Source organism: Pipra filicauda, unplaced genomic scaffold (genome assembly GCF_003945595.2).
Source record: "Pipra filicauda isolate LSUMZ 115617 unplaced genomic scaffold, ASM394559v2 scaffold72_size3293161_pilon, whole genome shotgun sequence".
Taxonomy (NCBI): domain Eukaryota; kingdom Metazoa; phylum Chordata; class Aves; order Passeriformes; family Pipridae; genus Pipra; species Pipra filicauda.
This window is the reverse complement of record NW_024104898.1, coordinates 1380574-1406600: the sequence shown is the minus strand read 5'-3', so window position 1 is coordinate 1406600 and position 26027 is coordinate 1380574. Positions and strand designations below refer to the sequence as shown.

General features: G+C 53.1%; 4 protein-coding genes and 1 long non-coding RNA gene across 9 annotated transcripts in view; 2 read left to right on the top strand and 3 right to left on the bottom strand.

The window, feature by feature from the left end:
• Window positions 1-242: 242 nt before the first annotated feature.
• Window positions 243-12684, bottom strand: POLR1C (RNA polymerase I and III subunit C). Of its 2 annotated transcripts, none has more exons than XM_039389463.1 (9): window positions 12514-12684; window positions 4091-4162; window positions 3812-3919; window positions 3157-3289; window positions 2919-3038; window positions 2555-2707; window positions 2234-2383; window positions 887-1003; window positions 243-560 (listed from the first exon to the last, which is right to left on the bottom strand). In XM_039389463.1, exons 1-9 carry the CDS (start codon window positions 12520-12522, stop codon window positions 442-444), a joined length of 981 nt encoding a protein of 326 aa, XP_039245397.1. In that variant the 5' UTR covers window positions 12523-12684; the 3' UTR covers window positions 243-441. The 2 variants fall into 2 exon arrangements, with proteins under 2 accessions (XP_039245397.1, XP_027590851.1); XM_027735050.2 differs by lacking the exon at window positions 12514-12684 and adding an exon at window positions 4245-4347.
• YIPF3 (Yip1 domain family member 3) lies at window positions 4368-9644 on the top strand. The gene is made up of 9 exons (XM_027735051.2): window positions 4368-4502; window positions 4581-4787; window positions 4870-4976; window positions 5607-5652; window positions 5941-6033; window positions 6376-6507; window positions 7028-7141; window positions 7616-7739; window positions 9136-9644. Exons 1-9 carry the CDS (start codon window positions 4419-4421, stop codon window positions 9255-9257), a joined length of 1029 nt encoding a protein of 342 aa, XP_027590852.1. The 5' UTR covers window positions 4368-4418; the 3' UTR covers window positions 9258-9644.
• Window positions 12685-13823: 1139 nt separating the features above from the next.
• On the top strand, window positions 13824-20241 carry LRRC73 (leucine rich repeat containing 73). The gene is made up of 6 exons (XM_027735052.2): window positions 13824-14423; window positions 14896-15056; window positions 16087-16209; window positions 17398-17498; window positions 18063-18246; window positions 19786-20241. The coding sequence occupies exons 1-6, from the start codon at window positions 14152-14154 to the stop codon at window positions 19854-19856; spliced, it is 912 nt and encodes a 303-aa protein (XP_027590853.1). The 5' UTR covers window positions 13824-14151; the 3' UTR covers window positions 19857-20241.
• Window positions 18018-20309, bottom strand: LOC120324858. Its single transcript, XR_005566524.1, has 2 exons — window positions 19711-20309; window positions 18018-18471 (listed from the first exon to the last, which is right to left on the bottom strand). It is a non-coding gene; the product is annotated as an uncharacterized LOC120324858 (long non-coding RNA).
• A 1154-nt stretch (window positions 20310-21463) lies between these two features.
• Window positions 21464-26027, bottom strand: part of TJAP1 (tight junction associated protein 1) — a 40588-nt gene continuing 36024 nt past the window's right edge. For all 4 annotated transcript variants that reach the window (XM_039389467.1, XM_039389470.1, XM_039389468.1 and 1 more), the window contains one exon: window positions 21464-25407. In XM_039389467.1, the coding sequence (XP_039245401.1) occupies window positions 24091-25407 (1317 nt within the window). In that variant the 3' untranslated portion in view covers window positions 21464-24090. The remainder of the gene's footprint in view (window positions 25408-26027) is intronic.

Below are 26027 nucleotides of genomic sequence, written 5' to 3'. Positions count from 1 at the left end.
TTTTCTCTGACATCTTACCTATGCCGGAGCTGGTCTGAGACACCCACAAACAGCCCTGCACTGATACCAACTCATTAAATCTCACTGACCTGTTTTGAAGTGCTTCACCCTACTGCCATATCAGGCCTCTTTACATACTGCATACAATCTAAAATAAATGCTATTATTCATCTTTAGACCTGCTGTCACTTTGTTCTCCATGTATTAGTTTCACAATTGGAAATGGCACAGAAGGAGACAGCTTTAAAGAAAAGCCTTTATTTTAACATATCTCCTCACTGAGGCTAATTACCAACAGAAAACAAATCCAAAGAGATGGTCCAAGGACTCTTGGCAAGCCTGCATCAAGCCTCTTGCCTATGGAAGAGGAATCACCTCTACAGGCAGGTGCAGGAAGCCTGGAAGAGCAGTGCAGGGATATGCTTCCCATCTACAGCCTGGTCACTCCATAGGCACAGAGTCCAGCTCATTCAGGAAACGCTGACACTTTCCCATCAGGATCTTGATGGCTTCACTCACCAGCACATCTGGAGGCAAGATACCCGTCGACTCCACTGAAACTGCACAGAGACACAGGTCAACACAGCCACAAGGCAGCTTCAGCCTGCAGCTGGCTCCATGTTTCTGTCCCTCACCTTCCCTTACACCACACTTGTAACAAGCCAGATCTTCACAGCCAAACAGCTTACATTTGCCAGCAGGAAGCACAAAGAGATTCAATCCCAAAGCAACACCAAACCACAACCTCAGTAGTTACCCACTGGAATATGAATGTATGAATGCTGATGAGGGGGTGGGAGGAGGCAGAAACCCAGCCATACATGCTGGCCATTCTCTTCTTGTTTATACAAACCAGGCAGGGCTCTGTGGGGAACGGGACACTTACAGATGTAATGGTTTCGTACTCTTGCCAGGCGCACAAGGTTTTTCAGACCCTCATGACGGAAAACTTCTCTGCTGAATGTGTCCAGCCGTGCATTGGCGACTCTTGCCACCTTTTTCCCTAAAGGGAAAAAGATGAAATGAGGTGGGCAAATTGCAGTAGATGGGTGCCTTGTGGTCACGCAGGTGCTTACCCCTCAAACAGGCACTCACTCCCCCATCAGCAAAGGCAGGGACGCCACCACCTGAAAGAACTGGCATATACCCAAAATGAAACTCAAGCCAGGCAGAAGTAACTGTAGTGGACTGATTACAAGATGGAGTCTGCTTCACCATTGTCTTGAGCATGGAGTTAAAAAGCCTTGATGCCACAGCTAGGCTGCTGCAGGAGCCAAGCTACTTGAAAAAGCTCCAGGAGGCACCTAGCAAGCTAGCAGAGGCGGGCAGATGAGCAAAAAAGACAGAAAGTTGTTACAGTCAAAAAACATGGGAAGGACTCTCCCAAATAAAGTGTGCCAGGCACATCTTGCTTGGAGATTGGGAACCAGCCAATGGACTCTCAGGGTCCATCTTGCTACCAGGCGACCTTTGCTGGGATACCGGTGAAGTGGCCAATGGACATCCAGGGGCTACCACGGTGAGGGTATTTAAGGCCGTGCCTGGGGACTGCTGGGGGGCTGTTTGAGGAGTGCTGCGGGAGCTGCTGCCACTCTGTTACCCTGTCGGTTCAGCTAGTTCCTCGGAGGATACAAGGCGACCAGGGAAGAAGCCCAGCACAGATCTACCAGCTTGCAAGCCAGCAGAACTTCATGGTGGTGGTAACTCCTGTCCTACGCTTTTAACAGTTACCCTTAGCTTTTCCCACTTTTTTATCTTCCTTCTTTCTCTCTGCTCTTTTGTGTTACAAAATAAAGTCGAATTATCATTTTGAGACCCAGCATCTGGCCTGGTTTGTGCCTTAATCCCGTTTATGGGAATGTTTTAGAACCTGGTTCCCCTCTGCATCTAAGCTGATTGGAACACTAACCCAAACGCAAAGCCTGCATGTACCCCTAGGCAGGACACAAGAAGCCTTCTCCACACTCAGCTGCTTGGAAGGAGCAAGCTCACTTCTCAGTCTGACACATATCCAATGCCTTAGCATTTCAGGGAGATCCCAGTTCAGCACCCAACACATCTGCATGTGGCAGTCACTCATCCATAAAACCAGGCTCGGAAGAGTATGAGCTGTTGCTGACCGGCAAGGCAACACCACAACATGGTTTTGTCACTACAAAGTTTATCTCTAATCTTGAATCGGTCTCAACCAAAGCTTGTAAGGATCAAAGCACTTAGAGCAAAAAAGAAGTACCCTTGATATTCTGGATCTCAATGACTCCAGGGGAAAAGCACTTCTGCAATGTCTCAGCCGCCTCATCCTCAATAGGCTTCAGGAGAGTAATGTCAGGAAGCAGTCGATAACTGGCCGTTGCCACAGGAGAAAACTTGGCATGATCTTTACCTGCAAGAAGAGTTAAGAGTCGAGAACGAGAACAGGCCTCAGGGAACAAGAGTGCAAGGATGCCAGGGCCTAAAGTTCCAGGGGGAAAGCCAGTTCTCCACCCTTCCCCTTCACACAGCAGTGCCCTAGTCCAAGCACTCACATTCCTCCTCCTTCTGCCCCAGGACTCACCTATACCCTTGACACAGTGCATAAGCACATCTATTTCCTGTCCAGGTCGCAACAATGCAATGAGGATATCATCATGAACAGGTCGGAAGTCAGCATCCGGAAAAAGGTCTGTCTGATTCCCCAAGGGCACCCATGTCATATGTTTACTGTACACTGCAAAGAGAAGCCACAAGCATCAGCCAGCTGCTGTCTCAAACCAGGTCACTGATCTGTACAGGACTGGAGATGGCAAAAAGTTGAGCAGAATGGTATCAGCTCTCTCCCTGTGCACACACAGGGCGCACAGGAGAACAGCCCAAATCCTGTCTTTCAAGACCAAAAACACAAAGAAGAAAACAGCACCTATTTTTAAGAAAGATCTCACCTTTGTGATTGCAATATAGTTCATCAGGATCAGATGATTCCTTAGCTGCCTGAGGGTTTCGGCTGCATTTTATTTTCAGCTGAAACTGCAGAGTATCAATTTCTGTGCCTTCTTGATCTCCTGGGAAGGGAAGAACCCCATGAGCCTCTATGAAATCACACTTCTGCTCAGTTCACATGACCTGATTTCCTACTTTGAGGGAAACTTTCAAAATTTCTATTTAATCCAAGACTCTCACCTTGGTTTCTATACTCAAAGAGCCGAGGGTCAGCTCGGATTGGGATGAGGCCCAACCGATGAGCCAGAATTTCATCCTGCACAATGGATGTGTTGTTGTACACAAAGACTTTCTCTACAGCCATCGTTGGCACCTCAGGGAGACAAGAGATCGAGTCAGTAAAAGACGATAGTTGAACTACATGACAACAGATTAGCCAGCTAGAGCGTCCCTCCTCTCCGACAAATAACTGCCATGCAGGCTATTTTCAGAGGTATTTCTGCCAAGCCAGAGGACCCAATATACCCTTACACCCCATATACCCCTTCCCTATTTTTTTTTAAACAATCAATGACAAGAGGTGAAGGGCAGGAGAAAGGGCTTTGAGGCATCCTCAACCATTTAGTATTTGGTAGCATTATGTGGCTTGGTTTGCAACACAGCTGTGTCCAAAAGGCTGACCCGTAGACACCACCAGCAGCACCCTTAAGTGCAACAGGCGGCATTGCCCATGCTGCTAAGCCCTCTCTTCTGGGTTCCTGGCACACATGCGGAATGAACATGTCTTTCTCTTCCAAACCCTGCAGCTATCCACAAAGGCTGGATCTTCCCCGCTCCCCATCACGCAAGTCGTAAGCTGGCACTCCCAGGCGAGCACCCCCGCAAGCAGCGGTACCTCGGCGAGCAGGATGCGGCGGAAGGCGTTGGCGATGGCGGCGTCGATGCCCACCATGTCGAACTCCAGCGAGTCCCCCTCCTCACGGATCACGTCCACGCGGAACGCCTGCAGGAGCCGCGCACCGCGGGTCACGCCGGCCGCGGGGCCCGCATCCCCCCGCATATCCACCTACACCCCCGGCCAGAACCCGCATCCCCCCGCACATCCACCTACAGCCCCGGCCAGAACCCGCATCTCCCCGCACACCCACCCCGGCCGCCGGCGCAGCTCACCCACCTCCTCGAAGCGCTGCTGGTCCCAGGCATCGTCGTAGCCGGGGTAGTTTCCGGGGAAGTCGGTGGTGTGGACCTGCGAGGAGAGGGCAGAGGCGGGGCCGTGAGAGAGTGCGGGCTCCGGGCGGTCGCGGTCCGGCCCCGCCGCGCTCACTCACGTTGCGGACGCCGAACTCGCCCAGCACCACGCGGTCCCGCATCTCGTCCGCGCCCCGCAGGGCCGCCATGGGGGCGAGGGGGCGGCGCTCGCCGGCACCGGGAGCGGCTCCGCGGCCGCCGTCACATCCGTTCCCGCCCATCCGGGCCAGCGCGGCGGGGCCGGGACGGGCACCATGGCCGCGCCGGGGCCGGCGGGCGGCGGCGGCAGGAGCGGCGCCCCCGCAGCCGAGTGGGGCGGCTTCGAGGACAACATGCAGGTGGGGCCGGGCCGGGGCGGCGGCGGCGCGACGGGGCCGGGCCGAGCGGGCGCTGACGCTGTGTCTGCCCCGGCGCAGGGTGGCGGCTCCGCCGTCATCGACATGGAGAACATGGACGACACGTCGGGCTCCAGCTTCGAGGACATGGGGGAGATGCACCAGCGGATGAAGGAGGAGGAGGAGGAGGAGGCAGAGGGCGAGGCGGGCGCCGGCGAGGAGGAGGACGGGGAGTTCCTGGGCATGAAGGGGCTGCGGGGGCAGCTGGGCCGGCAGGTCGCTGACCAGGTGAGCGCAGCCCCTCGGCCGCCCCCGGCCCCGGCGGCCTCGCCTGCCCGCCCGGCCGCTGCCCGCTCCCTTCTCTCCGCAGATGTGGCAGGTGGGCAAGAGACAAGCCTCCAAGGCCTTCAGCCTCTACGCCAACATCGATATCCTCCGGCCCTACTTCGATGTGGAGCCCGTCCAAGTGCGAGCCAGGTGGGCAGGGCCCGGCGGGGGCAGAGGGGGCCGGCAGCTCCGTGCCTGCAGCAGGCTGGCTGTGTCCACCGGGCGAGCGAGCAGGGCTGGGCTGTCAGCCCTGCGGGAAGGCTCACGGATGAGGAAACACTCTCCTTAGTGTGTCCTGCTCTCCTTAGCGAGGTCCTGCGGTTGGGCTGGCAACCCTGCCAGCCAACATTGGTGCTTGGGGCAGGAGAAAGGGCTCTGGGGCATCCTCAGCCTTTTTGTACTTGGCTGTGTTGTGTGGCTTCTATTGGATTTGCAACACAGTTGTGTCCAAGAGGGCAAAGTTTTGTGAGCTTTTATGAAAAGTTGCCTTTTGTTCCTGCTGTTCTGTCAAGGATCTCTCATCCCTGCATGGATCCCTGAACATTTTCATTGAATCTGCCCCCCCTGCCCTCAGCAAAGTTTACCCACTGACAGTAAGATTTTTCTCCTTTACTGACCTTCTGGGACCCATTAGAAAGAATCTCTGTCCCCCAAGGCCTGGGAACACAGCAGCAAACACTAGTAATGGGTGTATGGGATATTTTACTTATGAAGCATTTTGTTAACCATCCTATTGCCCTTCCTGCTCCTGTTGTCATTGCCTGCTTTCCTGTGATGCAGACTCCTGGAGTCTATGATTCCTGTGAAGATGATTAATTTCCCACAGGTGAGTTTCCTTTTGCTGAATCAGACTCCATGGCCAAGTGACTGTCCCACCTTGTAAAACTGAAGTAGACCATGTTATTAATGACCTCAGTTTGTTAGGTGTTCATCTCCCTGAAAATGCTGGTGACCCCTTTCTTGTGGTTGTTCCAAACCTCAGTGTGCTCTCATCTCACCTCAGGCAATAACCTAGGTGATAAACTTCATCCAAGACACTTTGTCACATTGCTTGTGGTGGGGACCCTGGTACTCAGGAGCACTAATCAAACTTTCCCTCATCTGTCTCCTGTAGAAGATTGCAGGCGAGCTGTACGGACCCCTCATGCTGGTTTTCACACTAGTGGCCATTCTTTTGCATGGAATGAAGACCTCAGACACCATCATTGTACGTCAAGTCTCAGTGATAAGTTGTGGTTTGACTGGGCTCTGGATTGCTACAATTACAGTAGAAACAGAGAAGAAACCTCTTCCATAATTGAATAAGCGTCTCACTGAAAGCCGATGGATTTGAGGAAGAACTTGTTGGTTTGGGGGTGGGAGGAAGGATGCACCAGAAAGTCCTGACACTCTGCTGCTGGGAGAGCTGGTGTGTGGGTCATGTGACCCCCTGAACACTGCTAGCCAGCTATTTGCTAATGCCTAGAAAGGCTCTGAGACTCTCAGGTGAAATTTGGGTGCTGGCAGGTCACTTCTATGAGTTTTCCTCATCCTGACGCTCTCTCCACAGAGGGAAGGCACACTGATGGGCACAGCCATTGGGACCTGCTTCGGTTACTGGTTGGGCGTCTCGTCTTTCATGTATTTCCTGGCATATCTGTGCAATGCACAAATCACAATGGTGCAGATGCTGTCACTGTTGGTATGTATAGGTGGAACTGCCTGGAGATGCACATTGGCTGCATGGTGTTCCAGCACAAGCTTTTCTCAAAGAATGGGAAAAGTCCCTGTAAAACATTGGTCCCAGGTAACTGCATTTGGACAACCTGGAATTCCAAGATGCTCTTCAGACCTGCCCCCTTCCAGGCACAGCAATAGTGCAAGGAGGCAGTTCCTTCATGCAAGTCTCCTGCTGTGCACTTCCTGATTTGAGAGCCTAGTGGGAAAAAAACAGGAGACCCCAATTTCTCTGGAATCAGAGAATCTTTCCTTTGTTTCCCAAGTTGTTTCAGTCTCTGACATGCTAGTGAATCCTTCAGATAGACTATCTGGATGTGAGATGCTGTTAAACTTGTTGTTCTGGTTGACTCTTTGGCATTGAATGAGTGGTTTGTGAGCATTTGCCTCAGTGAAGTGGTGCAGGAATAGTCTGTTTGTGCTCTTGATCAATGGCCCTTTGTGTGGGACTGACACTTGTAATATGGACGTTTTTGTTTTGTCAGGGCTATGGCCTTTTTGGACACTGCATCACTCTCTTTGTCACCTATAATATCCACTTCCACTCCCTCTTCTATATCTTCTGGTTGGTTGTTGGTGGACTCTCCACACTACGAATGGTAAGGGACAGACAGCCTGGGGTCTTCCTCTTCCTGGGACAAAAAAAAAGAGAGGGAGGTGGTGTTTGCTTTCTGTTCCTTGGGCCTGGCAGTTCATTTCACAGCCAGTTGGGCTGCTGTGAAGAACAGCCCGATGATCCTGCATCATTTGGCCACTGGTGCATGGAGGTGCTGCTTGGATTAATATCCTCACCCATTCTAAGAGCTGCAGGAGGTTTACTCCCTTACAGCTCTTGCTGCTCTGGAGAGCCAAGCCTGAGCATCCTGCACTCTTGGCAAAACCAGGCAAGGTTCACCTACAGAAAACAAAGTCAGATTGCTCTAAATTTGTTGGTGAAAACTGTGGAAAAGACTCAGATTAGTGTTTCCATGGATTCTCCCTACTTGGCCCATCCTCCTGTGTGCTCCTGACTGCAATGCTAGAGGCTCAGGTAGCAGCAGCTACCTTGTCTCTGGTCTCCACCCCTCTCCTAGGTTGCTGTGCTGGTGTCACGCACCGTGGGACATACCCAGCGGCTCATCCTGTGTGGGACTCTTGCTGCTCTGCATATGCTTTTCCTCCTCTATCTGCACTTTGCTTATCACAAGGTGGTAGAAGGTAAGCAAGGCAGATATGAAGACGTCCTGTTAAATGCAGGGGAAGACAAGCTGCTTTTTGCTCTGAGAGAAAGGATGGACAGTTTGGGTCTGTCCTTAGGGTATCTGTGCTGGTTTCCAACTCAAGAATGATCAGCGCTAGCTCTTTTAGAGGAAGCTGTTGAAATAGGGCACCAGCTAGACAATGGGGTAGTTACTGTCACTGAGTTTTAGTACTTAAGACCCAAGTTGCGAGGCAGGACCCTTATTATTTCCCCACAAGTGAAGTGTAGCAGGACTGACTCTTCTTGCACGCAGATATCAAGCCCCTTACTGAATATTGCTGAAGTCAGGTTGCTTTTCTCTGATCAGGAAATGTGTCATAAGTATTTTTCCTTCTTTGTTTAACACCTTTTTTCATCTTCTGTTGTACAACAGAGATAGCAGAAGCTGCATCTTCCCCAGTTGGTACTGTTCACCAGGCTGTGCTTGTCCGGGTCCCTTTCTGTGTCTCTTTTTGTTTTCTTCTAACAAAGTCTCAACATCCTTTAAAAAAAACCCAAACACCTTCTCCCACTTATCTCTAGAGAGTTTCCAGATCCCTAAATATGCAATTCTGCAAGCATCTTTATGAGTTTAGGCAGCCAGACCCATTCATGATATTTCAGATAAATCTGCATAATTAGGGGTTATAGCACAGCATTACAAGTCCTTCTAGATATAAATCCTGTTCTTTCCTGGATCTGTTCTTATGGTGAAGGTTCTGAGATCTGATGTGCAATTTTTTGGCAGATGAAATAGAATAAAATATACTCCAGTTTTCTTCAAGGCACTCCAAGACTGATGATCAGTCTTGAGAGGTTAATTGACAGGGACTTGAGAACACTTGCATCAGGATATTATTTTCTGCCAAGAATGGCCTATGTTTGCATTGCAGTGATAAAAATTCCATATTGCAGCCCAGCTGCAGCTCCTGATGTAATTCTGCAAGTGTATCTTTAGATGAAAGCAAGCAATTGGTCTAAGAGCAGGACCTGTGCTAGGATGAAGTAGGAACAGGATTTTATCGATCTGCCTCAGCAGAGCAACATCCCTGGCAGTACCTGCATTCAGGTCAAATGGCAGGGGACTGGATCTGACACCCTCAAAGCAAAAAGATCTATGTTACTCTTGGTAACATGCAGTTTTCCTGCCCTGAGGTCAAGCTCTGGTGTGTACCCTGTGGTCTCTGCATGGAGGTGTTTAGTCTTGCTCAGTCTTTGGGGTTAGATGCCTCCTTGCCTGCAAGTGTTTCACATATCCTGGGCCCTGCCACCATCAACCACTACCTGTCCAGAGAGAAAAGCAAGAAGAAACGTGCCATCTACTATCATCTGAACTAACTCTTGCCTCTCTCCCCTTTTTTCTGTTCCTTGCAGGTATCCTGGACACATTGGAAGGACCCAACATGCCACCCTTTCAGAGAGTTGCCCGAGATGTTCCAGTTGTTTCCAATGCTGTACTGAACACAACAGCCAAAGCCATTGCATTGACCCTGTAGTTCACAAACTTGGACTTGCTTCCTTCACTACTTCTGGGGCTGCGTAGGGCCACAGTAACCTGCTGTCTCTTAGGAACAGGACAGAACAACAAGAAGACGACTTGGTTTTGTTTTCCTGGACCTGTCCTTTGGGTTACAGTTTTGAGCAGCTGAGTGGACTCAGCTGAGGTGAGTCGCACCTCAGTGACTCAGAAGAACTACACTCTTCCCCCACCCAGGTCTGGGCTGTCTTGAGTAGAGTGGTTCTGTTGCCTGCATGTTTAGCTGGGATTTCCCGGCACAGTTTGTCCCTTAGCCCTCTTTCCGCTTGCTGATGTAACTCCAGGAGTATCTGCCCTGTTCCTGTCCTGAAGAGGGAAGAATTAAATTGATGTTGGTGCTGAGTGATGTCTTATGTTTGAGCCTGCTTGCCTAGTGGGAGAGTGGTGTTGGGTCTCTATGCCTTTATCTATCCTGTCCTAGACTCAAAGCAGGATTCTTTGCGACTTTCTGCTGTCCTACTTCAAATGTTCTGTGATACATGGCCTCTCTTGGCCACTTTTCCATAGCCCAAGAGGCACAGGAACTTCACTTTCTCTGGAGATTTTCAGAACAGCACAATGTTTAACCGCATGATCTTCCTTGTCGTGCTCCAGATTGACTCTTCTCTCTTCACTTGGTCCAAGCTGCTATCTCGCCTCACCATCCCTTCTCCTGGGATGTCAGAAATGTGTCTGTCCCCAGGCTTTCACAGCACCTTTTGTTCTTAACACCCTTCTGCCCATGTTGCTCTGTGGGCCGTGCAGGGGCAGCATGTTTGTGCATGGTCGTCTGTGGGTTTTTCTGTTAAGAGGCTGGTTCAGCCCACCCTTGTGCTGCTTGCCCTTGTGTCTCCCAGCCAAGGGACTGTCACCTAATTGCTCTGAGCAGGAGTGGTATCCTGCTCCCCCAGGCACCACGGCTGCTGTGTACTGCCTGGCTTTTCAAGCAGAGTCTAGGCCTTGTTTCTGAAAGGACTCCTGGAGCCTTGAGGGTCTCTGGCAAACTTTTTTCCAGTGTTTCCATTAAACAAAGGGAGAAATAGGGGAACATGCAATAGAAGTAGGTTGGCACATGTATCTCCAGCGTACTGATGCTGAGAAAGCTCCAGTAAGGATGGGGAAGCAGAGCAGCCTAGTCTAGGCTTACCTGTGCTGCACTAACACACAAATTATTAGTTCAACCTTCCCTCACTGCTCTTACTTTTACTGGTCTGAGAGTGGAAAGCTGTTAGCTGATAACTGGCTTTCACCTTTTCTTTCTGTATTCCTGGATGTCTAGGAGAGGAGCCACCCCTCAGAGAAAGCACAAGACGTTGCCCTTTCTTGGTGTACCCACAAGTTAGCTGTGCACAAGGCAGCATGTCAGCACTGCACTCTTTGGTCTCTTGTTTATATTAACGGGAGAGGATGCAGCTGTAGTGGCATTCAGACTAGTGCCAAGGTGCAATGAAAGAGAGGAAGATAGTACCAGCTACTGTCATCAGGCTGGTCATCTGCTTCAGTTAAAAACATCACTGGATGTGAGCATTTTCAGTCACAGACCTACTTTCCACTGTTTGCCTATTCCCATGTTCATAATTTGTTCCCTTCCTAGAGCAAGAAGCTTGTGTGCTAGCAATCACATGCATAATAGACATGTTTTCTCACTCTCTCCTCCCCTCCCCTCTCTGCCTGCCCGTCCCCCTCTTTTAGGAAGCATTTTGGCTGAAGAACAGCGCTCAGAGCAAGTTATTTGGGAGAATTGTTAATTATTTGGGCTAGCCTCCACGGTGGTTTTTTTGACTAGTTGAACCACTTTAAACTTCTAGAATTTCTACTATTTTGATACTTGACAAAATGGAAGTGTTAGTTTTTAATGCTGATTCTGGTATTTCCCTCTTTATATCTCCACGGGAGGTTGGTTTCTAATTCACAGTTCTTGCCCTGGCAGCCTAGAATGGATCTGTTTCTCTTGGTGCAAACTCTGGAAGCACAAGCAGGGAGGAAGGAAAAGAGGCAATTGTCACTGGAGTTAAGTCCAGCCGAGAAGAAAAATCATTCTGCACAAACTCTATCACTGCTGATCTACAGAGACAGTCAGAGAAGAACAGCTGTGCTCCCCTCCCACACCGAGCCACTTAGCTGAAGCAGGAGGGTAAAGCTGTGCCCTGTGTTTTCACTCAAAGCACAGGAGAGAGCAGCAAGCAAACTCCTCACGCGTCCCCTGGGCAGCTTGTGTGTCATGTCAGCTGGGAACATGACCAGGGTGACAACCAATCACCCTCTTGGAACCTGTGGGGCTTGCTCTGCTCCAGTTCTTCAGCCCTAATTAATCCTCTGTGCGGCAGCAGCTGGAAGCTGAACTGTTCTGTACTGCCAGAAATTCAGTAGTTGACAGAGCCTCAGCATTGCCTTTTGCTGACAGAGAAGGACAAGGTTTTTCAGGGAAATGTGTGCATGCTGCAGTTCCAGGGAGCATGCTGAGCATGCAGCCTTAGTAAAGTCCTTGTGGGAGGGCATTTCAGTGCTTACTCAAGTCCTCTAGTTATCATGACAAGCCTTACAAGCCTATTGTGCAAGTCTATCTCTACCTTTGTTTCCTGCCACAGCTCTTGCAGCAAATCTAAAATAATTTTCTCCCTCCTCCCTTGGCACAAATCTGAAATAATTCCTCCCATCACCTCACCCTTTTGAAAGAGGGTAGCTCTGTGAACTCTTAATGGCATCAGTCTTTGTGCCCCCAGTAGGTAAACAATAAACAACCTTCCTCATACCTGCTGGGTAACTGCACATAACAAGGAAGCAATATCTAATTCTACACAAAATAGCATTGCCAAGGTCCCCTCTGCATAGCCCTTAATTAGGTTTAGGGAACAGGTTTATCTCCTGTGCCACTTTTTCCAATGTATTTGAGCATAAAGTGAGGTTGGATGCTTATCTCCTCAATGTGCTCTTGCTCCTGACAATAGGCAGTGAAGATGCCAGCACTAGGGCATCTTCATCAGTGTTTCAGGGCTGCTGCTGTCAGTGGAAGTGGGACAAGTCCCAGGGGCTCTCCTTCAAGTACCTCTCTAATAACAGTCTGTTTAAAAAAGCATGAGTTGATTAGTGCCTGGAGGTAATCAAGAGGTGAGACAGTGTAGTCTTCCAGTTGACCTGTATGCAGCAGCAGCTGGGATTTTCTTGGTCACCCATCCCGTGCCCACCACTCTGAGATCCAGCCTTTGTCCCTGCAATACCTAGGATCCCATTCTCACCTGAATCATTTGACGTGACCTTAGAGATCAGTTGCTCCTTTTCTGAAAGCCATCAGCTGTACTACAGCTGGGTGCTCGCAGCTGCTGTTCATATCCCAGTGCAGATGAATTGCTAGGCCGGTGGTCTGTTTTTGGTGTTCCTTGCAGGAACAGTATGAAGGTCATGCATCCCTGTGCAACAGGGAAAGAAAAAGGAGTGTGTAGATAGCTCTAGAGAACAGCAATGGATTACTCAAAGGGCATGGGATACCTACACTGGAAGTTAGATGCTGCAGCCAAAGTCTAAAAGCTGATATCTGAATCCAGCTTCTTATCTGCTTCTTCCCTTGTCTCATTCAGAGCCTAATGTGCACTCTCAGCTCAGGTGATCTGGTCCTCCATTTCAGTGGAGGAGAACTGCTTCACATCCCCTTCCACACCCTATTTTTCCCTTCACTTTCCACCCCCTCTCCCCCACCCTGGCCTGAAAACCAAGCAGAGGAACCTGGGTTTGTCCCAGTGTTACCCACTGGGCTGGAATTCACTTAAGCACTGCTATATGCAGCAGCCAGATTAGTTATGTGCAGAAAGCTGCCTACTTAGGCGGTTTAACCTAATTTCCACATCACTGGCTTCCTTTTTCAGCTCAGTGAAGTTGAAAATGCAGGGGCCCTGCTTCCTATTTCTCTCCAAGAACAGGATTACCCAACGGGGGAGAGAGGGGTCAAATCCCTCTGATCCATACCCGTGCATTAGCAGACGGCAGGTTATGCCCCACACACCTCAGGTCAGGCTGAGGGCGCAGACTGTGTGCTCAGGAAGAAGGAAGCCTGCGGCCCTTCTCCAACCCTCCACCTTTCACCAGCTGCTTCCAAGCACCGGCTCCAAGAGCCCTGGGCCTTGAGGAGCAGCTCACACCGACCTCGCCATTAAGTCATGGGTCCAGGTTTATGCATAAACGTCACTGAAGCCACGGAACATCGCAGTTCCTCAGACCAAGCGCCCAGCGTGCGCCACGGCCCAATAGCTTTGGCCCCCTCCCCAGGTGGGAGAGGTCCTTCCCAGTGGGGCTTCTCCCACCCTCCCTCCGCTCCTGCACCCCCTCGGTGCCGGGGACGCGGCCCCGCCGGCCACGGCTCCGCCATCCCCTCAGGGCAGCAGGCAGGTGCCAGCGGGCGCTGCCACCGCCCCTCGTGTAGTGGGGGACATGCCGGAATGGGGTGGGGGATACGGGCGTAGGGTGAGGGGCCCCTCCACGCCCACCCCGTTCCGAGAAGAGGCGGCTGCCGGGCGGTAGGAGGGCCCGAAGCGGCGGTCGGGAGGAGGCGGGGCGGCCCAGCAGGTGCGGGCGGAGCAGGGCGGGGATCCGTGGGGCTGCCCGGCCCCCGCCCGGCGCTGTGCCCCGGTCCGGATTAGCCCCGGCCGATGGCTCCCCTGGGTCCTGCCGCCCCGCCGGGCGGAGCGGGGTGGCCCGGTGGCCGCCGGTGAAGGCAGCGCGGTGCCGCCCTCGGGGCCGCGGTGGGCCGGGCCGGCACTGCCGGGCAGCGGCGGCGGCGGCGGCGCCCGCCCCGGCCCGCAGCGCACAGCGAGCAGCTTGGCTCGCCCCCGGCGCCCGGGCGGCGCGGCCCCGGGATCGGCGGCTCCTCGAGCCCGGGAAAGATGCTGCCGGGGTCCATCCAGATCTCCGGAGAGACGCTGTCGGGGGCAGAGATCCGGGACATCTGCGAGAGCCTGCGGGAGAACTCGGTGCGGCTGCTGTCTCTGCGGGGCTGCCAGCTCTCCGAGCGGGACTTCGGACACGTCTGCCGTGGGGTGGCCGAATCCCGCTCCCTCGCCCAGCTCAACCTCAACCTGGGCATCGTCTCCAACATCAACCGCGTCAAGCAGCTGGCCGAGGCCCTGAAGACGAACCGCTCCGTCCAGTCCCTCTTGTGAGTACAGCGGGGTGGGGGCTGCTGGGGGGGCTTTGAGCCCGTCCCGGGTGAGGACGGCTCTTTCGGGGGGCTCCGGGCCAGCCCTTGAATTTGAGTCTTGTCGGAGGGAAAATGCCCTTGACGCTGTGGCGGATAAGCCCCTACCCGTCACCTGGCTGGGAGGGAGCCACCTCTGCCCCCGCCGGATGGGCACGGCCCTGGCTTTCAGTCCCAGCCCTCCAGCCTGGCTGCCCCGGTGGTGGGGCTGCCCCTGCCGCGCTGGCATCCCCTGCGTCCCCTCGTCCCGGCCGGGGGAGGAGGGCCACCGCAGCGGCCAGCTGATCCTCGCAGCAGAGGCTTCCCAGCACTTTTTGCCCAGTTAGGGTTAGTATTTGTCATCCAGCTCATTCCGTCTACTTCTCCCTCCCTGTCAGGTTAGTTAGCCCCCGGGAAGAAGGCTCCATAGTAATTTTCCCTTTTACCTGCACAGCCTCCATGGGAGTCCCTTGACAGATGCAGGCTTGGCCCTCCTCAATCCTGCTCTTTCCATCCACCCTTCGCTGGTGGCTCTGGATCTAGGAGACTGCATGCTGGGTGATGAAGGCATCAACCTTATCTGTGGGCTCCTGCCGCCTGATGGGGCCAAGTCCGGTAAGCACCAGGGGCTGTGGGCTGCACAATGATCAGTGGAGCTTTCACACAGAGCAGATGCATGCAGCAGTAAATCCTCAGCCCCGGAGGAGGCAGGCTCTGTAGTTTGCCTAGGCTGAAGAATTTCTTCCCCCCAACTTAAGTAAAGCAGAAAAGCCAGGCAATAAAGAAGTGGTTCCCTTGGGCAGGCATGGGCTTTCTGTAATTGATCTGTCCTGCTGGCAGATTGGAGCTCAGAGACCAACAGGTTGTTTCTGGTTCATGTCAGGAGCATTTGAAACTGGAGGAGGGGACAGCTTGGATTTTGAATTTATTTCGCATTTGAGTGTTGATAATGACCATAGATAAATATATTGTGTGCCCCCACCTCAGCACTTGGCTTTATTGTCAGTGCCTGGGAATTGTCCCTGCTTGCAGGTGCACTGTGTGAGTGTGTAGTTGCATGGTCATAGCCCTAGTGCCAAGTCTCGGGTCTTTGCAGGGAATAATCTTTGGTGGTGTGAGGCCAGTGAGCCAGTTAAGCTGAGAGCTGGCATTTGCAGAGGAGGTAATGCCACTCCTTTCTCCTGACTCTCTTAAGTGCTTTCCACCTCTTCCCAGTACCTCCTCCTCTGTGTGCTCACAATGCCACTGATGCTGTTATCTCTGCTGGCCACCCCTCCCAGGTGCAGGCTTCAGAGCCTACTGTCCTTGTTATCCTCTCTCCAACCGTCACCTCATGTCACCTTCTTCACCCAGTCAGTCGTCTCACACACCCCTTACCTGTTTCCATTGTGTTCGCTACTTAGGGTAAGCAGGACACAGGATGGGAGTGCAGATAAGTGGGGCATTCACAGCATGGATAAATGAAGGGCTACTGCTGAAGGTAGTGAAATATTTCACTGATCTCTGAAATATGTGATGACAGTTGTCAGAGCAAACCAAACCCTTAGATCCCCAAACTCAAAGCTGTTCTGGTGAGCTGAAATAGTTCTCCTGAGACTGCTTTGGTGACCCTAAGGCTCTGGTTTGGCTTCTCTCTCTTCTCCAGGCCTCAAAGAGCTAACACTGAGCGCCAACCCAGGCATCACAAGCAAAGGCTGGGGACGCCTGGCCATTGCAGTGGCTCACAGCTCACAGCTCCGCGTGCTGAACCTGGACTACAACCCTCTAGGTAAGCTGGGGGCCAGGGAGGAGGAGCAGGGAATGCTGCACTCCTGCCTCTCAGTGTTTGTGCAACCGGCACCAGGGGTTGGCTGGGGACCAAGCTCTAGAAAAAAATGCAGTAGTGCATCAACAGTAGGATGGGGCAGTTCCTCGCCTTCTGATCCCCAGCAGCAAGTTCACCCTGCCGGGCACCTTCACCTGTAGGGAAAGCTACCCTCACTGCTCTGGTTGTATGAAGTGGCCACATACCTTGCAGGGAGGTGCAGAAAGGAGGTTGTGCCTTGCCTAGTCCATTGCCTTTGTTGTCATGTTTGACCCTCCATGTCTCCCTTGTTCCTGAAGAACAGGGTGCGGAAGCTGGCTTGGCAGATGCAGTATGTCCCCACACTCCCCCCTTCATCTTCCTGGAGGAGAAGGGAGGAGGAGGAGGAGGAGGAGAGCCTGGCACTCGTTGCCATAGAAACAAACTCTCTCCAGCTCTGCTGCAAGGTGGTGAGGAGGAGATCAGGCCATGCCTCCCTGAGCATCAGCAGGATACTCCCCTCCTCACCCTATCTGCAAACAGAGCCTCCCTCCAGGCCCTCTGTCTGACCAGGTACCTCCTCGTGGGTAGGAAAGGCTCCAGGGTATTATCTGACAGCGCTCTGGGTTTTGCTCTAAGAGAAAGTGTCACAGTTGTATGGCATCTTAGCACTCAGCAGAGAATGTCAGGAGAACACACTGGAGTCTTGTCTCTTCACTACCATCAATCTTTAATGCTGTGTCCAAAAGTTTACCCCCTTTCCAGGGAGGCAGTCCTTCAGCTGGTGCAGAGTCCTCTGTCTGGCTCCAGCCCTACCCTATACTGAAGTATTTAGCTCCTATTCTGTGGCTGTGATGCCTTACAGGGCCTGTTAAAGGCCCTTGCATCCTTGTATAGGAAGGAGATTTGGAAAGATATGATTCCTTTGGGAACAAAACCAGTTTCACTGTGTTCCTTCGTGTTCCCCCTGACAATCAGTGACTGCTCCCATAACCACAAAATGGTGCACCTTTCCTTGTCTCTTTTTTTAGTTAACAGCTTTTTTCTCCCTGAGGAACAGGTTTGGAGGTTGTCTGATGGCAGATATACTCAGAGGAAGTTTCCATGAGGGCATGTGGTATTACATGAGGAAAGGCAGGCACTGCTGATGGCCCTGGTTTGCTTCTCCCACAGGTGACCAGGTGGCAGGGATGCTCGCTGTCGCTGTGGCCTCCAGTCGAACCCTCGAAGTTCTGGACTTAGAGGGAACAGGACTTACCAATCAGTCAGCCCAGGTATGAGAGCCCATAGTTTCTCTACAGCATCACTGACATCTCAGTGGCACAGGACAGGGATGTCTGTAGAGGCCTTAGGATCTACACCTGCCTCCACTCCCCCATGAGTCCACATGCGCCCCCTTCCCTCCCTGCACCCAGGGGTGTTCTTACTTTCCTCTGGCTGTTTTCTTGGAAGAAGTAAGGGGTTGGATTTTTGACTGAGGATCAGAGCTAAAGCTCTGTGGACATATAGGGGCCAAGGCTCGGTAGCACAGGCTCTCCCCTCAGAGCCCCAGCTCCCAGTGGTAAGAGGGAATGAGCCTGGATATTTGGTAGCAACAGGGTGTAGAGCAGTCCCTTCTTTAGACAGAGCCAGGAAATCCAAGCTCAGCTTTTCCCACAGAAAGATGGGAAGTCCTCAGTCTCTCATAAAGCCTGATGAAGGAAGGTCAAGGCCAAGGGAAGGTGGAGGTAAGAGGAGGAGAGCTGGAGTTTGCAGGGAGACAAAGCATTGATGCTTTTTCTGCTCAGCCTGGCTGCTGTTTGTGCTGCTTCAGCCTGTTTATTTCACTCTCCGCCCAGACCTTGCTGGACATGGTAGAGAACTACCCCACAGCCCTACGGACACTCATCCTGGCGGAGAACAACATTAGTCCTGAGCTGCAGCAGCAGATCTCTGACCTTCTCTCAGAGGGTGAGGAAGAGGAGGAGACAGAGGCTCACGAAGTCACAGCCAGGGAGAAGAACCCCTGGATCTGCCAAAACAGTAAGAGCTCTGGGAGCTGGGCTGTGGGCAGGAGCTGACAGGCAGGAGTTGGAGTGTCTGGGGTGTTTCCAGTGCCACTGGTTTCTTGTGGTGAGGTTGGTGAATGGGATCTGTCCTTTCCCCCCATGAACTGGAATACATACAACCTCCAGGCGTGACCTTCATGTTAAACGGCGTTGGGCTGAGCCTCTTGTGGAAAGGCAGCCTCCAAGGACAATGCGGCTGCTGGAAAGAGTGGAAACGGTACCTCTGAGGCGTTTTTCCTGATGCTGCAGGAACAAAATCTTTATGCAAAGTCTTAAAACTCAAGGGCAGGAGCATTAAAGATCTCAGGGGCCTTTGCCAGATTGCCTAGCCAAAACTTGTGTCATTCCTCACTGCTTCCAGAACCTCCCTGCAATCTGCACAGCATTAGCTATTGCTATCTCTGCGTCCCATACATGTGAAGGGTTAGCCAGGTGCCACAGCCTGTCTTTTCCTTGTAATGGAAAAAAGCTGTATTATGGAGATAGCAGTAGCCTGTTTGGTATAGTTTGTATATATTGTATATTGACATTCCTACCTTGTGATCCAGCTGTTTTGAGGGGGAGGTTGTTTTTTACCTTCAGTTGTCCTTCCCCCCTCACAATTCTCATATTAGACTAGCAGGAAACAAGCACAACCACTCCATCAGCCTGAAAACATCTGGATCCTCATTTGTTAAAGCCATAAAAATAATTTAGTGACAGTTTTGTCCAAGTTTTGCATCCAGTTTCCAAAAATTGATCCCCAAAACAGAGATTCCCATGCAGCAGTTTTGAATGTGTAGGACTGCCACTAAAGATCTTCTCATTCCTATCCAGAAAAAAACAGATTTTTTTTCTGTTTAAAAAGGCTTCTGGTTGGGAGACTAGTATCCTACTGAGTTTCTTACTTGCTATGCATACCCATCCTCCTTCCATCTGATTCACTCAGTGTGGGGAGAGTCACAGTGTTCCTGGCTGGTGCTCTGTGCCATCACAGAGCCAGCAAGCTGCCTTCACTTCCCCGAGGCAGGCGGGGAAGGACTGCACAAACCCTCCATTCATGCCGTGCAGAAAGTCAGTATTTCCAGGCCTCTGCTGCCGTAACATGGCTGAGTGCCTGCTGTGTTCCCTGCTCTTGGGAAGGTAGCACCACCACCTTATGTGGGCTTGGTTGGCTTGCAGCCTGACAGCCCATCCCACTTGGACACTGTCTCTCTAGCCAAAAAAGCACTCGGTGAGTGCAGGGCTGGGTAAGGGCACGGCTGGGCCAGCACAAGCAGTATCCCCTGTATGTGGGCAGGGTTCAGAGCTGATGTTCCTCTGGGCTCTTGCTGCTGTCTCTGCTTTCTTCCCCTCTCCAAGCATCGATTCTATTCTGCTGCAAGGCCAGACTACTTAATCTCACACTTCTCTCAGCAGTTCTCCTCCCACCTGCGGTGCTCTAATTCCTCATCCTCACCTCTGCATCTGGAGTACAGCCCTGTACTCTCTGGCAGCCCAAACGGCTCATCGTTTTCTCCCTCTCTCGACACAGATTCCAGCTCCCAGATGGTGCTGATGACGTCAGGTCTCGGTGACAGCCTCTTAGCAGAAACAGAGATGTAGCTGGGCTACCCTGCCTGCTTCTGCCGAGAAGAGCACCGTGCCCGCGGGGGCAGCGTGTGCCTGCCGGACCCCCGCCTCCGCTGGGCTCCCCAGCCCACTTCTCACGCATTTCACCTCCTGTCGGCGCCTCACTCGGCTCTCTGAGCGCCGGAGCCTGGTCCGAGCAAATCTCTACACACGTCTCTGTGTTGTCACACGCCCAGTCGGCCGCTTGTGATTGTCCCGTCGCCGCATGTGTAGCTCACGCCGCCCCCCCCACGCCCGGCTGTGCCCGCAGGGCCCAGGCTGTATTTATTCAGATGTGTATAAGAGATGTCCTTTCTATCGCTTGTACTGCTGTCGCGATGAGAGTTTTATAAAGGTCACAGACGTGGTGGCACCACTCGCGGCAGCGTCCGTCTCCGTCACTGTGTGACTCCGGGGAGGCGGGGGCGGGCAGGTATCGGCAGGGGCGGCAGGAGCCGGTAGGTACCGGCAGGTGCGGGCAGGTATCGGCAGGGGCGGCAGGAGCCGATAGGTATGGGCAGGGGCGGCGGGGAGCGGCGCAGGCAGGCGCTGCAAGAGCGGAGCGCCGGCAGGGGGCGGCAGCCCCTCACCCCGCTGCGCGCGGGCGCTCCCGCCCTGCCGAGGCTCCCGCACAGGCCCGGCCCTGGGGAGAGCTCGGCGACAGCCCAGATTTCTGTCCCCCGGGCCCTCCCCCGGCCCAGGAGGTAGCGGGCAGGGCTAGTCTGGCTCTGCAGGGAGCTTGGCCCCAGCGGCGCACCCTCTGGTGAAGGCTTCAGCCCGCATCAGCACTGCGGCTTGCTCTGCTCGGCCAAGCGTCCCTTGCTGGAGCAGACAAGGAAGATCGTGTTTCAAGGCTCAGATTAGGTTAGAAGATCAAATTGTGGCCGCAGCTGCTACTCAAGGGAACAAGGAATAATATCATTAATTATGGGAACAAAGAAACAAGAAACTCTTCCTGTGTTACGCTTTGCATATATGTAGGTCAGAAAGGCACAGCATAACATTGGAGATGGAAGAAAATTCATCAGAGCCCTCTGACCTCTGCAGCACCATTCAACACAAAAAGGAAGCACTTTTCCAAGTGTCCATAACAGCATCCTGCAGGAATTCTGTCTCATATTTGGACAACTTCCTGCCTGGGGTATGTCCAATCAACCTCAATCCTCCCCACACAAAATACTGCCTCTAGAATTATAACCCCCTTAGGAACTCCAGCAAGGTGGTATGTTGCATGGTTCCACATAACTCAGTTTCTGAAGTGGAGAACTGATACTCTCAGCTGATTCCAAGAACTGGGACTTTATGAAAACCAACAACTATTAAAAGGATTAGCTACACCTCATCCTACTCTAGATCAGCAGGTGGAGAGTCTGCCAAGACACAGCTGGGACAGCTAGCAAAATACTTGAAACGGGGTAGGCAGAATCTTGCCAGTAACACTGAGGCTGCTTACAGGTCACAGGATCACTCTCTCTCTGAGAGCTAACAGGTGGCACACACAGTTCAGCAAACTTGGGACACTGTACCCCGAGCAGCTCTGCTCCTTCACATACTCAGTCCAGGTTTTAAGCAGCATCAAGAACACTACAGCCATTGCCATCTACTTTTAAAATAGTTTATTTCTGGTCTTAAAATATACATCAGTTTGAAAATCTCAGAAAAAAACACATTAGTTACAGATTAACAGTCTGGAGTTGGGACACTGGAAGTGGGATGAGCTCAAGGCCCCAGAGCCAATACTGCTGGAGGTGGGCAGGAATGCCGAGGGCAGCGTGCCCAAGGGGAGAAGGCTCTGCTCCTTGAGGCCACCGCTTCCTCTCAACCTCTGCCAGCAGCCTAATGCTGCAAAGCACAACTGTCTGGCGAGGCTCTGGGCACTCTTTTGCCACCCCTCCACTGTTCTGCTTTTCAGTCTACCTTGACCAAAAGCAGAGGGAGGCTGGCTCTGCCCAGCACCATCAGCACCAGCTGCCTCAGCAAGAGAGATTTTTGTCCCCTGACCAGCATGCCAGGATTCAGGGGAGATGGGGCTGAGCCCTGAGGGGCAATGCCTCCCCCACTGCAGGCCACCAGCAGCCTCAGAGCTAGAGCAGCTTGCTCAGTGAGCATCCAACCCCAGGTGACATCCATGAGGCAGGATCTGGCAGCTGCTGCAGGTGCAAACTCTCAGCAACGCTGCAGAACAGAAGAAATGCAGCAGTGGAGCAGCTGATGACAGCAAATACAAAGATCCTGCCACCACGACTGGGACAGGGGAGATGAACACTCTGCAGGCTCAGAGGACGCTCCTGCTCTCAGCACCAGCCTGTCTGCACAGGGACCAAGCAAAATACTGCAGTGAAATACCGAGTCCCACCTCCCCACCAGAGGGTGGCAGGAAACAAGGTAAGTGTGTAGGCAGCAGCTCTAGCCAGGGTACATAAAGCAACCTACATAACTGCCAGAGAGGCCTGCAGCTCCCTTTCACTGGCCCTGGAGCCTCCAGGCTCGAGCTGAAGCCCTGGCTGGCCCCAGCTGCAAGCTGCAAGCCCTTTGCAGAGACAGGGTTTGGGGAAAGGAGCAGGGCCCTCAGGCAGCTCTCGGCTGTACATCTTGATGTAAGCATATGAACAGAAGCTCCCTCATGGAGACAGGGGTGCTCTCCTCCAGCCCAGTGAAGAGCCCTCGTTGTGTAGGGTGGGAGGACAACACAAACCCAACTCAAAAACCAGACAGCAGACTGAGGGCAGACAGTGGGGTTTGAAGGGGGTGTGGTGCAGGGGAACTGGGCTGTTCTCTGCCTCGCACTCCCAGGGTAGCCAAGAAACACCAGAAAGACAAGAGCACAGGACAAAATTAAAACAGGAGGCCTGGGCTCTGTAAGCCCTCAAAAAAATACCTACATCTACAGACCTCTCCCCTTCCCTCCCCCCCAAGCAGACACTGAGCACACAAGACTGAGAAGAAAAGTCACACAATATCACACTATGCTAGGAAAAACACACAGAGAGCCCCACCCAGAAGGGAAGGCTCCAGAGAGGCACCAGAGCCAGCCTGGAGCCCCCCAGAGAAGGGGGCATGCAAGGAGACCCTGGCAGAGGGCTACTGCCGAGCCATGAGGTAGTGCATCTACAGGGAGCAGCTCCTCAGCATGCTGCCCTCGCATCCCTGCTGGCCCTGCACCAAGCCCTGCCCAGAAAAGCCGGTACCATCCTTCATGCCTTGCTTGCCTGGGGCAAGACCTTGTTCTTGAGTCTGGAGGGGTTTCTACAGGCTGGAGGCCAGGATCAGAGGGAAGCGCAGCTCTGATAGCTGAGCCTCCTCAACACACCCTCAACGCAGGCATCAGACCGGCTGCCAACGGCTGTGTCTGTTTATGCGGGGTGGGGAGAACGAAAAAACAATACACCCCAAAACCAAAGGCTTGGAAAGAAGAAAGAAGCCCACCCAAGAGCAAAGCATCAGCACTGTTCAAACAAAACAACAGCACAGAGAGCAGGGGAAGAGGTGTGAGGGAGGAGACACACAAACACAAACCCCAGGGCCCAGCAGGCAATGCCTCCCCGAACCACCTCAGCAGGCAGCACCCATGTGTTGCCTCTGTGGGGACCAGGTGCTGGGCCCAATGCTGGAAATCTGCAGAGGCAGATTCTGGAGAACAACCCCATGGGCAGCTGGGGAAAAAGAAAACCCAACAGAAAAATGAGATACCAGCAATCCCAGCACATCCCCATGGCACACAGCCATCCGCTGGGAGAGTCCTTGTGCCCCACTCATGGCTCCTGGGGCTCCCGAGGAATCAGACGCCACCACACAGGCAGTCTGCCCTGTTGGCACAAGAAAAAAGAGAGCAGAGCAGCTGTGGGCAACCAGCGCAAGAGCACCCAGGGCCTCAGGTACCTGAGTGGGAAGGGGGAAGGAGGATGAGGGTGTAAAGAGGCACAGGCACCAGGAGGAGGGGTACCAAGAACTAGCTCTGGTACAGGCACCAGTGTGAGGCTGTGGAGAGAGCTGTGAGCATGTCGGGGCAGTGGGTGTGCTTTTGCACACTGCATGTGCTAGTACTGTGGGTCTGAGGTGCCAGGGAAGGGGAACCTCAGCTCTTCCAGGTAGCAAAAGGAAGAGAATAAATATAAAATTTCAGAGCAGACTCCCTCTGGGAGGAGGGTACTAAGGGAGGTTTCTCCCTCAGGTGGACTGATGGAGGCATCCCACAGCTCTGCAGCGTGTGGCTGCTTCTTGCTCTGCCTCAGCTGAGAAGGTTGCCCTGCTCCTGGGCCTGCGTCAGACTGTCCTTGCGATGTAAGTGGTGGACCCCCATCCTCTTGGGGCTGCGGTGCATCCGACTGAAGGGAGGCTTGACCCTGCCTTCTCCACTTTCCTCTTGGGCACCTCTTTGGTTGCTCTCCTTGTTTCCCTGGAGCAGTATTTCTCTTTCCTCAGCTGGGCTCTCAGGCAAGCCAAGGTCCACATAGTCCTTGTGCTTCTCTGGTGAGGGGCTTTCAGGCTCAGCACTGCCTCCACCGCTTTCATGCAACAGCTTCTGGGCTTCATCCTGGGAGAAATCTGTACCATAGTCTGAGGAGAAATGGCTCCTGCGGGCTCTGGACTCAGTGCTGTCTGTGTCCACACTCGAGTCCCGGCTCACGGTCCAGCTGCAGCTCTGCGCGGACTCCTCACCATCTGAGTAAGCCGAGGCTGCCCTACCCAGCTCCTGCATAGAGCGGCTGAACCTTTTCTGGAGCTCAGGGGCTGTGTCACGGCTGAAAGCAGTGCGGTTCATCAGCACTCGCTCTGAGGTGGGGGGTGCCTTGTCCACAAACATACGCTGCCAGTTGGCCAGCAGGTCCTCCTCAGAGCTGGCAGAGCTGGCAAAGGCGCTCGGGATTTGGGGAGGGCTGCTGAATGGGCTGCTCTGGGAAGATCCGTGAGCTCTGGCTGCTTTGGGGGACTGCTGACAGGAACAGCTGGAGGCTGAACGGTGCCCCTCTGAAGCAGGGCTGCCGGGGAGTGTCCGGTGCCTGTCGCAGCTCTCATCTTCACTCTGTACCAGGCTGAGGGAGATGGCCTGGCGCGTAGCATACGTGCAGTTGGGCAGGGGACTGTTCTTTGGGATCCTTACCTTGTCCTCAGAGAACTCAATCACTTTGCGCCCTGGGTACATAGGATGGGGAGGTGAGGGAGTAGGGTATGGGCTTAACTTCTCAAAGGCAGGCACATCCTCAGGCACACTTTCCATGCTACTCTGTGGCTTGCAGCCACCATTCTGCTGTTTCCCCGCATCCCCTCCCTCCTTTCCCGTCTGCCCTGAGCTGTTGGAGGCATCAGGAGGGGCTCCGCTCATGTCCACATGCACAAAGACATCCTCCGCCATGGGACAGCTGCCACTGCTAGACTTGGCTGAATTCAGAACCAGAGATTCTGGTTTCTCCAAGACTCTGGCGATGACTGAGGTGGGCACAACATCAGATGGTGCCAAGGTATGGGCTGCCTCTTGACCAGTGCCTGCAGACTCCTGAGTGCTGTGCAAATGCTTATTGACCATGTCCTGCAGCTCATAGGGAAGCTAGGGAAAAGGAAAAAGACATCAGAAGGGGGCTCCCATGCAAGCCATTTAGTTCCAAATAATCTCCCTTTTCCAACCAACCTTCATGTGTACTTTGTACTCCTTATCTTGACCCTAACATTTACCTACCTTGCCTTGAGAAAGCTATCTCTTTTCAAAGCAAACCTGCCCCATGAGGGCCTGCCAAGGCTCTCTAGCTGTCACACCAGTCATGCTTCTAGGCCGTGGTTCACAGTCCCCATTTGGCAAATAGAACAAGAAAAGATGGCACATGGGCTCAGTCCCACATGCCTGTGAGCAGAGAACAAGGCCCAGCCAGTGCATGGTAGGAAGGAGTCTATTGATCTGTGGAAAATCAGCCAGTGGTTGCACTGCAGTGACTCTACAGCCCCCAGTGCTGGGATCCGCAGTGCTCCCTGAATGCATAATTGCAGCCATGCTGCCCTGGCAGCCTGCCCGCAGACCAGGATCGATGCCTTCCCTTGTTCCAACCAACTCCACCATGTCACCCCACTTCCTTGCTCTCTCCATTTCAGAGAGGCAAATGTGGCGTTATTACCGAAGTTGCAAGACTGGGGTCTTGCCAGGGTGTAAGCACCACCCCTTGTCCTGAAAACGGG

What these genes read in the sequence shown, in the direction of transcription:
- POLR1C (XM_027735050.2), bottom strand. Translation starts at nt 4,313, where the DNA reads ATGGCGGCCCTGCGGGGCGCGGACGAGATGCGGGACCGCGTGGTGCTG. An exon ending in GCCGCATCCTGCTCGCCGAG is followed by an intron (nt 3,290 to 3,811) that starts GTACCGCTGCTT and finishes TGTCTCCCTGAG; the next exon opens with GTGCCAACGATGGCTGTAGA. An exon ending in AGTACGAAACCATTACATCT is followed by an intron (nt 561 to 886) that starts GTAAGTGTCCCG and finishes GTCTCTGTGCAG; the next exon opens with TTTCAGTGGAGTCGACGGGT.
- YIPF3 (XM_027735051.2), top strand. Translation starts at nt 4,419, where the DNA reads ATGGCCGCGCCGGGGCCGGCGGGCGGCGGCGGCAGGAGCGGCGCCCCC. An exon ending in GCTTCGAGGACAACATGCAG is followed by an intron (nt 4,503 to 4,580) that starts GTGGGGCCGGGC and finishes GCCCCGGCGCAG; the next exon opens with GGTGGCGGCTCCGCCGTCAT. An exon ending in GACTCTCCACACTACGAATG is followed by an intron (nt 7,142 to 7,615) that starts GTAAGGGACAGA and finishes CCCCTCTCCTAG; the next exon opens with GTTGCTGTGCTGGTGTCACG.
- LRRC73 (XM_027735052.2), top strand. Translation starts at nt 14,152, where the DNA reads ATGCTGCCGGGGTCCATCCAGATCTCCGGAGAGACGCTGTCGGGGGCA. An exon ending in CGCTCCGTCCAGTCCCTCTT is followed by an intron (nt 14,424 to 14,895) that starts GTGAGTACAGCG and finishes TTACCTGCACAG; the next exon opens with CCTCCATGGGAGTCCCTTGA. An exon ending in CCCCTGGATCTGCCAAAACA is followed by an intron (nt 18,247 to 19,785) that starts GTAAGAGCTCTG and finishes CTCTCGACACAG; the next exon opens with ATTCCAGCTCCCAGATGGTG.